The sequence below is a fragment of the Stegodyphus dumicola genome, chromosome 12 (genome assembly GCF_044657685.1).
Source record: "Stegodyphus dumicola isolate Sdum_Otavi_A_Nest chromosome 12, ASM4465768v1".
In the NCBI taxonomy this organism is placed as follows: domain Eukaryota; kingdom Metazoa; phylum Arthropoda; class Arachnida; order Araneae; family Eresidae; genus Stegodyphus; species Stegodyphus dumicola.
The window spans coordinates 16,499,332-16,512,897 of record NC_140779.1 but is presented as its reverse complement, the minus strand read 5'-3'; the positions used below and the strand labels follow the sequence as shown (position 1 = coordinate 16,512,897).

General features: G+C 33.3%; 1 protein-coding gene across 4 annotated transcripts in view; it reads left to right on the top strand.

The window, feature by feature from the left end:
- LOC118200977 (uncharacterized) overlaps positions 1 to 13,566 on the top strand; it is a 176,589-nt gene that overhangs the window by 21,988 nt on the left and 141,035 nt on the right. For all 4 annotated transcript variants that reach the window (XM_085827498.1, XM_085827497.1, XM_085827496.1 and 1 more), the window contains exons 2-3: positions 5,933 to 6,031; positions 7,623 to 7,825. In XM_085827498.1, the coding sequence (XP_085683624.1) occupies positions 5,933 to 6,031; positions 7,623 to 7,825 (302 nt within the window). The remainder of the gene's footprint in view (positions 1 to 5,932; positions 6,032 to 7,622; positions 7,826 to 13,566) is intronic.

The following is a 13,566-nucleotide window of genomic DNA, read 5'->3' as shown; positions in this document are numbered from 1 at the left end:
ACAATAGAATAAATGCACTCTATAAATTTGACTATATTTGTTTACCATAGCGACACTCTGGCTCTAGGTTCACTTAACAGAGTTACATTTCATTCATTTTTTAACTCATAATGCACAAAACTTATATCATCTTAATAATTATCTAATCGTTGCCACATGTTCTATGCAAATACTATAATAAATCTAAAACGATGTATAGAAGTAATTAAGCAAAGAACAACAACAAAAAAAAAAAAAAAAAAAGAAACAGTTTTTCACGGACGATTCAGAATTTCTCATTCAATTAATTCAGTTCTTACTTCGCGACAAGGCAAAAATACATAAAAACTCAAGATGTCTGTATTGAAAATTATGAAGTAAATCTTAAACACTTATTTCCTCGAATAAATTCCAGAAAGGATTAAGCATGATTTAATTCGCGATAATAAAAGAAGGCGTTATCTCTGTGACTGCGAAGCTTACTTTCTATAGATTGGCAACAAATCTACTATTCTGCTATTTCAAATGTAAACAAGCAATGGCAGCCATGGAAAAAATTATTAGGCTTAGCGGCACTTAAACAACTTCTAAATTGATAATTCTAAAAATATTGCATGCAGATTTACTAAGGGCATAAAAACCTTAACCGAAAGATAAGAACAACATAATTGAATAATTTTTAAAGCAAAAAATGCACAATTCACAAACATAAAAGAATAAAAAAAACTGACATTACTGGAGCCGAGTAACAGAGTGGATCTTCTCAATAAATTCAATGCACTACATAAAAGACTTAAAATACATCCCCGGAAATATAATAACAGGTTTGCAAATCTCTATGCACTACCAAAATTTCATAAGTCTCCGATCAAATTCTGGTTCATTGCCAATAGTACCAAAAGTTATCTTAAAGAAATAGATTATCTATTTGCACAAAAAACTTTGCTTAATACGTGACCTCATTAATAACTATGATTTTAAGGATCTGCATTGCAACTGGATGATTTCAAGTAACGAACAAGTTTTAAAAACTGTAAATACACTTAAAATAAAACATATCCAATGCTACGACTTTGAAAACCTCTATACTACTTTACCACTTGAAGAAATTTATATAAGTTTACTTGCTCTTCCAGATTTATATCCGCAAATTTCTACAATAATAAATACCGAAAAATGGCAACTTTTTCTCTCAAGCGTGCTTTTCAATAATTTTATTCAATTTAACAATAGCATCTTTAAACAAATACAGGGAATTCCAATGGGAGGTAATTTTTCAAGTCCTGTCTGTGAATTATTCCTTTTTACAAAAGAATTTACCTTTATCCGTTCACTCAGTAAAGAAGAACATAAATTGTACCAATACATCTATCGATATATTGATAATGTCATTGCCTTTAACAACTACAACAAAATAGAAGTTGCTAATATCTACCCTACATGCTTAAAACTAAATAATACAAATACGGTGCAACATAATGTAGTCTACCTTGATTTACATATTATTGATTACAATGTATTAAAAGTTTACGACAAAAGAAGAGAATTCAATTTTTCAACACTAAAATTAACCAACTGGAATTCAAATATTTCCAAAAGAGTCATCCTAAACACAATCTATTCACAGCTACTTAGAATAAAAAGAATCTGCAATACAGCAAAACACCTTCAAGAAGAAATACTATACTTCGTGACAATCTTGAAAAATAACCTAATTCCTCAAAAAATAATTAAAAATACCTTAAAAAAAGGATGGCATTAGCCTTACCAATTTTTAGATTTTTTGAGTTAGATAATGATATTTTATACTTAAAGCCCAATGGGACGGTATAAAGTGGATGGCTGATTCTGAGAATCTAATGTATAAATGTACAGATAATTCTTGTCACTACGTTTTCTTGCCTCCAAAAAATGTTGGCACCATACTTTTAATACTATTGTTTAAATAGTTTGAAATTACTTTGATGGCCAATTCTACTCCTGTTATTAACAAACGAGCCTTTTCGTTTCTTGAAGCTTGATCGCCCTCTAGTTGAAGAATTACGACTTTTATTAACAAATGACTGTTTTTTCCATTTTTCTCTTACTTTTGTGGTCATGTTAAGTAATTTTAGCTGAATTAGCCATTTTCACTTTTTGCAGCAGTTATTCTTCTTAAAACAACTTGACTGACGCCATTTTCCACGTCTTTCGACCCCGTTTAGCTTTTGGGCGGGTTCCCGCCAACGGACAGTCTTTTGACATAGGCTGTTGCCCAGTGACTTTGTTTCCACCTTCTTACGTCACACGACAAGTTGGAGAGCGTTGAAAAGCACGAAGGGGAATTACAACGTTTTTTGTTTTTGCTCCACGATAGACAAGACAGCATAGCCACAGGCCTGTTTTTGTATTTTTCTTTCACAAAAATTTTTTCTTGGTCTTAGCAAGACCCACGCTGTTAGTCTTCCTTTAAATTTAATTTCAGATTCATTTATAAAGTTTTAATTATTTAAGCTTGCAGGTCCAGGCCGTATGTTATTGTATATTTTGACTAATAGCAGACCGCTATTTATTTTTATTTTTATTTTTATTTTTATTATTGCTGTACATCGGAGTTGCATTTACATTGTTTTACACCTTAATGTGTCAATTTGTGCGGACGCGTCGGGAAATTGGAACAGAGAATTGAGACTAAAAAAAGTTTTTAAGACAGTTTATCTAATTAATTAAAAAATTTCGTAACGCAAAGTTTCAATTGTCTGTTTCGGCGAAATGCGTAATGGAGTTAGCTTGGTTCGACGTTCAACCAGAAATTTCCCTTGAAAAGCCAGGGTGGACCTCGAATTCAGCTAATTTACCATTTTCCGCTTTTTAATTTTATATGTTTTAACTTTTTTATGTTGTTTTAACTTGTTCCATCGATTGGTTTTTACTATGTTTTATTTTTTGCCTTTAACTTGTTTCCAACGATTAGTATTTTACTGTGTTTTTTAATTTACATTTTATTTCGCATGTAGCCTAAAATTTCACCTCATTCAATGTCATTGTTTTTTAAAAAAACTGTGTTGAACTTTTTCTTGGAGCCACAGCTCCTGGTAACTTTTTGGCGAGCTAACTACAATTTCTCTTCTCATTTCCTTAATTTTGCAGCATATTGCGCAAATGATTTTGACCAAAATTAGTCTTTTTAGTACTGTACTTACAACCTAGCTTATAATATATACATATATTTATATACTTTTGGTGCGGCCGATTACAACCAAAATACGAGGTGCACATCTACATGTTATAGCAGTCCTATATACAAAATTTCAAATACTTTATTAAATATTTCTAAGCCACAAAACGAAAATTCGTCTTCAGTTCTCTGAAAAAAGCTATTCCTGTGTTCACAATCGTTGGTAATGACGATAATGATAAGCAGAAAACTGTAGCATGCATTATAGAACAACTTTCAAGTCTTATTGGTAAAAATGAAGGTATTCATTATTCATCACATATTTATATTTCTTCGCAATTTTATATTCTATTTGTCCCTATGTATATAAAATTTTAGAAGCAATACAAATTGTGCATGGTTCTGAAAAACCAAAAAATTTTGAAAGCAATTTTGCAGTACTTATTTTCATGTATGACTAGGTGTTATTCGTGACTGACCTACTTATGTTATAGTGTTTAAGTTAATACTCAAAGTTCAAAACTGCATAAAATGTATTACATTTACTAAGCCTATTTACTAAAGCTGTTTCAATAAACCTTTTTTACGAATCATGTAATATTTGTTATGCAATAGATCTGCTTATCAAGTGCAGGTTTTGCAACAAAATGTGAATTATTCAAAAGCGACCTAATATTTAAGAAGGAATTTATAGTAATTCATTGGAAAAAATCTTCAGTAAATGTCTTAAATTCGATAATTTAAAAGGAAACACCCTCAATTAATAGACTCATCATGTCAATATTGGAGGGGAGGGGGAATTTTAACAAGTGAAGCAGTCTCATTTCTAACTCCTCCTGCTGTCTCAACGGCTGGCGACGAAGGCGGATTGCCCACTCAATTACTCTGACTGAAAATAAAGAATCCAAACACCAAGAACGAGTTTGCTAGATAAACGAAATATGTTCGGCGTTGTTTGTACATCTGAAAGATGAACTCTATTCAAATGTCGCACAAAATGGACGCTAGTATGAGCATGCAAATCAGGTTTGCCTTATTTAAGGCAATCTCAACGATAACTAACTTAATCTCAACGATAACTAACTTTACAGAATGTATTTACATTCTGTAAAGTTAGTTATCGTTGAGATTTGATGTAGTGATACGATGTTAGTCAAGAATGACTTTAAGAACACGAAGGAGCCATTATCAACAGATCAGTGAGTTTGTGCGAGGTCGTGTATAAGGCTATGAGAAGGTAGATTTTTGTTCCACGATATTGCAGAAAGATTTGATAGGAATGTATTCACTGTACATGATTGTTGACAGCAGTGATCAAGGAAAGGTACTGGCTCAAGAAGACTGGGTTCTGGGTGGCCGCGTGGCACTACTGAGAAGGAGGATCGCTATGTTCAGTGTATGGCTGTGCTGCATCGTCCTGGATCTGCAACAGAAATTCGAGCTGCAGTTGGCACTACAATGACACAACAAATTGTAGCAAATCGGTTACTTGAAAGACAGCTTCGAGTCTGACACACTGTAGCGTGCATTCCACTGACTCCAAAACATTGCCATTCGGAACGTCAATGGTGCTAAGCTAGAGCTCATTGGACGACGGACTGGAGAACTGTTGTGTTGTTTTCTGAGAAAAGCCAATTCTGCCTTGGTGCCAATGATGGTCGTGTGTTTGTTAGAATGAGGCCAAGTGAGCACCTGCAACCAACTTGTCTGCGGCCTAGACATATTGGACCTACACCTGGAGTTATGCTCTGCAGACCAATTGCCTATGACAGCAGGAGCACTCTTGTGGTTATCCCGCGCACTCCAAATTTATACGTCAGTCTGGTGATTAAACTCGTTCTGCTGCCATTCATGAACACAGCATTCAAGGGGGTGTTTCCAACAAAATAACGGTCTCCCTCATACCACTGTTGTAACCCAACATTCTCTACAGAGTATCGACATGTTGGCTTGGCCTTTCCAGATCTTTCTCTGATCAAGCACGTATAGGGTATCATAGGACGACAAACCAGCGTCATCTACGACCAGCATTTAGCTTCACTGTGTCGACCGACCAAGTGCAACAGGCGAGGAAATCCATCCCACAAACTGACATCCGGTACCTGCATGACACAATGCATTCACATTTGCACGCTTTCATTCAAAACTCTGTCGGTTACACCGGTTATTAATGTACCAGCATTTTACATTTGAAATGACTCTTCTCAATCTTGCATTAATCTGTGATCTTGAAAATTTAATCAATTAGATATGTTACCTAGACAAATGTATTACCGAAAGTCATTACTGTACAATATTTTTTCTTGGTGGAATTTTTTTCCGTCAGTGTTCTGATAAATATCATTAACTTTGAATCCATAAAATATCGTGGGAATGGAATTTCATTGCCTGGCTTTGCATTTTATTTGTATAATAGCAGGCTGTCAATGTATTTCCGAGTTTATTTCTTTAATAATAAGGTACCATGTATACAGCCTGGATATGATATACCTATACTAAAGAAGGTTGCTGCACCTTGAGATTGCAAAATTAGCGACTGTAGTGTGTTAAATTTCACCTTCTGTAACAAAGTTGTCAAAATATTGCAACTAAGTCTAACAAAAAGTGTAAGCATTTTTTATCAATAACACTTTCCTTTCCCTCTAGAAAGCATTTAAAAGTACCTTTAAAGTTAATTATTGTTATCTTCGAAGCTTAAGGCAGTTCTAAAATTTTAAAGCTTAAGTAAAATATTTACAGCAAATTCTACCATACCCAACTGCAGTTTGCTACAGTGTAAATCCCTTTTGTTTCCAGGAGATAAATCTTTTAAAGAAAGTGGAAATGATGGAGAATTTGACAATGGAAGTTCAAGAAGAACTGGAGAGTGAAAGGCGAGTTAGGCGACATCTTGAGGTAAATGCAACATTCTGGATTTTAGAAGTTTCCTAATTTCTTAAAACGTTGTGAGTGAGTTAAAATGTGCTTTTCTTCCTTCTTACAATAATAATTTCTAGGAACATTGAACGGAATATTACATGATGCATCAGTAGAAACAGTGATTTATAGTTTGCAGTTAACATTTTCAGAGAATAAATTGTGCTTCTGCGAAACGAAAGTAACCGTTTCTGTTATGAATTGATTACTCCTGCCGTTATGTGACGCTCCGAGCGTCCTGTCTCTGATGTTATTCGATTACTTTACTTTCATGGAAGAATGAAGGTGTTAAGCCTGATACCGAAGGCGCTGTTATGAATTTATAGCTCCCGCCGTTAGGTGGCACTCGGAGCGTCTTGTCTCTGATGTTATTCGAGAACTTAACTTTAGTTTCATGGAAGACTGAAGGTATTACGTTATCGAATAACATCAGAAGAAGGACGCTCGGAGCGTCACCTAAAAGCGGAGCTATCGATTCATAACAGTTTCCTCCCTCTCTGTAATATTCTCTCTGAAATTACAGCCCTTACGTTGTCCTCTCTCTAAAACATTTTTAAATGATACAAGTACCAAAACATTTTTGTACTTTTCCAGTTATTATAATCAGAGCAAATTAATTCGATTATATTTTCACCAACATCTTCTTACATCCTTTGTTAATAGCCTTATGAATTGATTTTCACACGTTCTGATCTTGATGAACTGAATATAGAAAGAGAATTTATACTGTTTGTAGGATGCAAGATTTTTTATTAATCGCCTATTTATTTTCAAATTTGAATTTCAGTCAAATATTCAACTGAAACATTTAATCAAAAATTTGGCATCTAGACAAGTGCCAGTGCACCTCGAAGCGACTTTTTCAAAATTCGAATCAGATTTTTTTTTTTTTAAATTTTATCTTTTCGATTTTATTGCATCATTTTTAATAGTTTAATTCTTTTAGAAATGTGGTTTTGGCAACAGTTTTTCATTCAGTTGTATACTGGACTGCTGACTGTTGAAAATCAGCACCGTTGCCACTTGGAAAAATGAGGGAGATAATTCTGCGCAGTTTTTAAATTTAATGTTTCTCTTGGCTACTGGACGTTTGTCGAGAGAAGGCAACCGGAAGTTGGTTAATTTATTTATTAGGATAATTAATATTTATATTAAGGGATACTACTTATTTCATTGTAATTTTGTTATATTTAATACACTTTTTTAAAAATTTGTGGTGTAAGTTCTGCAGAGAAAAATTTTGCGCAATTTTTAAATTTAACCTTTGGTGTTCCCTTCAGGTACTTTTTCCATTACATTTAAAAGCCAGACGAAGGCTGGCAGCGTCGCTGCTAGTTTTTAATAAACACAAATATTCTTCATACATTTAATTTTGTGATCAGTCAAAATTTGAAACATTTTGAAATCAGTTTGTGGTTAATGATTCAGACCTTAATTGCAGAAACTTTTTCTTTGAAGGTCGAACATCTACAAACATAAAATGAAGAGAGAAATTATTTCAATCTGTCCCAAGCCAGTAAGTTGTTTAATACTTATGATCTAAAACTTTTACTTCTCTAATGTTTTTCAGGAAGATCTCAACGAAACTCGTTATTCAATCAAAACTCTTGGAGATCGACTTCAGAACGTGACCCTTCCAGTCGAAGCACAGACAGATTACGTAGAATTAGTTGTACTTTCTACCCTCGATACCATGAACATGACTTCTTTAGGAGATAATTTGCAGAAATTATACTACAAGGTGGACGGAGTAGCATACAAAAACGAAACGAGGTATTAAAATCTGAAGCTTTCTGTTTTTAAGTAGTAATGTAATAAGAATATGCAGTACTCGTAACATACTAAGAATATATAGCGTTTACAAACGATATAAAGCGCTTAGGTGCACATTTACGTGGAACTGAATTAATTAAGAATAAAATAATTGCTCCTTAGATGTTCAGTACACATTACTGATATACTGAAGCTTAAATTCAGCTGAGGCCCCGATCCAATATTTTTTAATTTTTCAGATAAATCGTAATTCGGTACTATTCGGTTTCGAGGGCCGTAAAAAATCGCCAAACTATTGTTGATGCCAATGCTGCCACAAATAATTGCGGCAACCCTAATAATTGCGCCAAGAAAGAAAGTATAATATTAGTAAATAACTATCTAAGATTGATGTTTTAATTTAGATGAAAGGTTAATTTCATATAATACTTTTTTATTATTATAATTTATATGAAAAAGGCTAAACTTGACTGAATGAAAGCATAAGAGTAAACTATTTCAGATCATTATTATAATTTATATAAAAACTGCTAAACATAACTGAATGGATACCTCATCGCTTTAATGAATCTGTCATAATTTCTTTAATTTTTCCTACCTTATGAAGTGAATTAATAGCAGTTTATTTACTATCGGAATTAGGAGTAAATCAGTGACAGAAATTACGAGCTTTTTTTTAAAGAAACTGAGTGGATGAAGCGTTTCCAGAAATTTACAAACTTTACAGTCTTATATTAACGATATCACTCATCACATTCACAATAGAGCGAATGATTTCATGTATAAAACACATAAAATCTTCTATACGTAATACGGAGTGTGATGACAGGCTCACTCACTAGTAACCACTGAAAAAGGTTTTTTGGGACTATTCGGTTTCGACGGCCGTCAAAAATCGCCAAACTATTGTTGTTGCCAATGCTGCCAAAAATAATTGCGCCAACCCTAATAATTGCGGCAAGAAAGGAAGTATAATAGTAAATAACTATTTAAGATTGATGTTTTAATTTAGATGAAAGGTTAATTTCGTATAATACTTTTTTATTATTATATTTTATATGAAAAAGGCTAAACATGACTGAATGGAAGAGTAATAGTAAGTAACTATTTCAGATCATTATTATAATTTATATAAAAATTGCTAAACATAACTGAATGGATGCCTGAATCGCTATTTCGCTACCGACTTATCGCTAAAAGCATAATTTCATCTCTTTGGTTGTTCAAACGTAATTTTCTATAATGAATGATGCCTTTTCTTTGAAAATATTCTCGGTAAAGTGCAGAAATTTCTCACTTATTTGTTTGCCGCATTTACAAGGGTAAAAACAACTGGATTTTTGTCAATTTTCTTTTACTTTTTAAGTGAAAATAGGTCGATGTGTACATAGATAAAGCCAAGGGTGTGCGCAGTGCCATTTTTGTACAATTCCGGTTTTTTTTTTTTTTTAAGTGAAAATAGGTTGATGTGCACATGGATACCGAGTATGTGCAATTTTTAAAAACGCGTCAAACAGTGGGTGATTCTGCACTTTACCCAAAATTCTATTCCAGACTTTTCCTCATGGGCAATTCCCAAATTGTTAAATCCATAGGATATTAAAAAAGGGTTTAAAATAAAAAAAAAAGGATTTAAAAATTAAACTGGTATTTCAATGGCGTCTTAAGAAATATAGAACTATATAAACTTACGCAATCTGAAATCAGCGCGTAGATTTGGCACGCTGTTTAAATGGGCGCGTTTGCTAGATTTGGCGCTTTTGCGCATACATTTTCGCTGCAATTTTTTACAGTCCTCAAAACGGAATAGCACCCGTAATTCTAACTCTCCGGCGTTCTTTTATTTACGTAAACCACAAATTCAGCAGAAATTGTTTTGATCTAGAAAACTGCATTTTAATAATAAAATGAAATTAAAAATTGATTCTAACTTAATGCATGCTTTTCTTTCCTCAGGAAATAAACCCTTGTAGGGAGGGTGATATTTCTAAGGGAAGAAAAGGCGCTCCACATGTCTTATTCTCCAGGAACTGCAATAAGTTTATGATAAGCGGGTAAATTTTTCTTTCCAACCCTGTCTTCCCGCGGATTCTCCATTTCTCGATCTGGCTCGACTCGGGAAATCCCCTCATCAAATCACATAGTGTTCTTTGATCTAGGTATTTGTGTACTTATGAGTTAATTGTTTTTTACTTTTAATGTGTAAAAAATTATTACTTCTCAACGCCTCTGCAAAGAAAGAGAAGGAAGCTTTAATATCACAATAACTTAGCCAAGATAATAATGTTTAATGTTTTTCCATTCATTTCTTTTTGTTTATTTGTGTACATACGAGTATATTTATATTTATAATTTCACCATCAACTGTAATGTATGGTATTGTATTTGTAATGTCATTGTCATCAGCAACTGTATCTCCCGTACCACAAGTTCTCTATGCCCTAATGATTAACGTTTCATTTAACACCGATGCCTGGCGTAAGTACGCCCTGTGGAGGTGTTCATCTCAAGACGGTTAGTCTGAAGGAGCGACACCAGTTCTGCCAATGGCGATGTGTTGGTGCTTCCCACACTTAGTCCTGTCCTGTCCTATCCTGCCGTTGAAATTAAGAAAGAAATCATAGATAAACATAAGCGTGGTGTAAGAGTGACGGAACTTTCGAAGACTTACAGCCGTTCGACATCGATGATCGGCATTATTCTGAAGAAGAAGGAAAAAAATAAGAAACTTGATGCTGCGAAGGGAGTTACCACTATATCTAAGCACTGTTCAAAACTACTAAAAGATGCAGAGAAGATGTTTTTGGTGTGGATTAACGAGAAGCAGTTACAAGGCAATTCGGTGTTGGAAGCTATCATTCGAGCTTAGGCTGAGCATCCGTGCTGGGATCTTCTCCGTAAAGCACCTGGTCCGCCGACTGAAGATGAGATTTTTAGGAATGCGGAACGGATTAACTGGATTTCCATTATTTTCAATGGGGAAGTTTGCTTCTAGATACGAGAAATTCGCTATACGAGCACAATGCTGGAACAAATGAAACTCTTATTTCGTGGTTCTACTGTAAGCTATTTAATGATTAATTATCAAACTGAAAATTTTATACTTAGCTATTTACATGTTTCAAAGTTATTTCAGTAACAAATTATACTCAGCAAAAGTGTCTTGCAGGTACCAAACTTGCAAGATTTCAAGTAAAAAATAAATGTAAACTTGAATTTTTTTTTTCCTTTGCGATGTTTATTCTTGGTTATAAATTTAATAAGCAATATTTTAAATTTGTTTAAAGTTTATTTTAATTAAAAATATATCATTTAAAAAAATCTGGCCTATTATCAGCTATTTTTAGGTCGTGCATTCTGCCTGTATGCAATTTGAGTATGAGAGCACTGGTGTATACAGATTACAAATTATTAAAATACAAATTACTGCTAATAACAAATTATTAAATTGCAGAGATGGTTAACGAATTAACTGTAAATTTTCAGCTGGGCTGTAAGGGCTTTATTTCAAGATGGGGCGATAATTTTTCATGTGATAATTTTTCAAAATCACTCAGTTAACTATCGTCAGTGAATTCCGACGCACAGCAGTGTAGCATGGTATAAAAAAAATGTAAGAATTTATTACTTTCAATTTTTATTACAAATGATGTGCAGTAAGAGCTCAGTTTTATAGTGAAAATATTTATGTTAAACAGATTTTGTACAACTACACTTTTTCTATTTTATTTTTTTAAAAAAATTATTTATCTGTAGACTCCAAATTATTAATGAAAATTGAAATGAGAACGTCGATTAGAGCCTCTTTTTAGATGGTGCCCGCCTGCAGTGCAAGCCCAGCAGGCTCGCTTACCCTGGCAAATTATGCGGATTTTATATTACGCCCAAGATGGGCGTTTTCTTCATTTGCTCATAGATACACGTTTCGAGAGCATTTGGGCTAAAAATATTTAAAGACAGCATACCTTCAGAATTTCCGATACAGTCTCGCGCGTTGGAGATAAAAATGTTTTATTCCGCGCAGTGTGTTGCCACTGCTCGATTCGAAATCGTTGAATCTGTTAAATCAAAAATTCGTAAAAGTTAAAAAAAAGTGACATAGATAATAAACAATTTCGAAATTAAATATTCGGGCTTCCAGATCCCCATATTCGGGTGTAGGACTGCGTTATTCAAAATTTGATAAATCTTAGGTATTATTGTTGTTTCACAATGCGAGAAGCATATATATATATATATTCATGCAGATTCTTCATTGTTTAATTTCTTTAAATATGTAATATAGGGCGATAATATTTGGTGGCAACGATATGAAAAATGATACGTCGTTTATAGTGACTCAACGAAAAATGCTGTTTCGAGACTAAGTCCTTCTGGGTTAACGCCCCTTTGAGCTTTAAAGAAAAAGAAAGGGGGAAGAGAGAAGGAAGAGTAGAAATGTGTAAAAAAATTCTTCAGTTAAAAAAAAAAAAAAAAAAAAAAAAAAAAAAACCTTTTCTGCGATTCCACATTATGACATCAAGCATGTGCTTATATTGTTTATCAGTTATTGGAATCTCCACAAAAGCTATGATTATTAAAAAAAAGTCGATATTTAGGATCCCTGTCCTCCCATACTCTCTCAAAGGGTAGTATAGTGAATGTCAGGAAAGATAATTTGGCAAAGGGGTCTAAGAATTTTAGTAACGCTATTATTACTGATAGCTAACTGTTTCATTGAGAATACTATACCATAATTGTCGATCTGAAATATATATATATATATAAATTTGTTATTTTATATCTACAGAATGTAAATACGCCCAAGGAGTTTGAAGCCCATAAGAAATATACGTTAGCTGTAAACAGACAATGACTTTTTGCCCGAAAATTCCTCTTTTCTAGATATTATGAATTAGGTGATAAGTAGCGGTAGTAATTAGTATAAGGCCAACCTTTGCTAATTATGCTTTGGGAAGAAGAGAGATTATCAACTCTATTTTGAAAGTAAAGATAATTTGCCGGAATGAAGTATTAATGTGTCTCTCTCGCATCGATCCAATGTCCACAATGCATTATATGCATTGTTATCACCAGAGATAATATGGGGAAAATTATAGATTTAGAATACTTTATCTACTAAGAGATTGTTATGATCCCCTACTTGGCATGGATATGCATTGCTAAAAGAGAAAAAAAAATCATTAAAATTATTCACTATTTTTACCATAATTATGAAGTAAAAATTCTTGAAATCCATAATTAGATATTGATAGTTGCAGGACTGCAACTCATCAATACTCCTGCATTTTTAATTTAAAGCGATGAAAAAATTCCTTTTATCAGTGCTGCCATCTGGCGAGCAATGAGAGAAAGTATACCAGCAAAGAAACATAATTTAGCATCGCGTTTCAAGTTCGGCAGTTTGAAAAAGCTAAATGAGTAGTTCATGGTTAGGAGTGCTGATGATTTCTTGATTTTGTAAGAGACAGACCGCGGTCTTAGAGATCTTAATTAAAACATTCGTCATGAAATAAATAAATAAATAAATAAAAGAAATAAACCAAACAAGCTATATCTAGGTTATAAAAGCATGATATTAGTTTAAAGTGACCACATTTTCCATTGAGACAAAGCGGGACAAATGGAATGAAATGAGCATTATAATTTAGTTATGAAAGCAGACCATTAATTCAAAAAATATATTATAAATTAAAATATATTAAATATACTCGTATTATATACATTCATATACTTGTTTA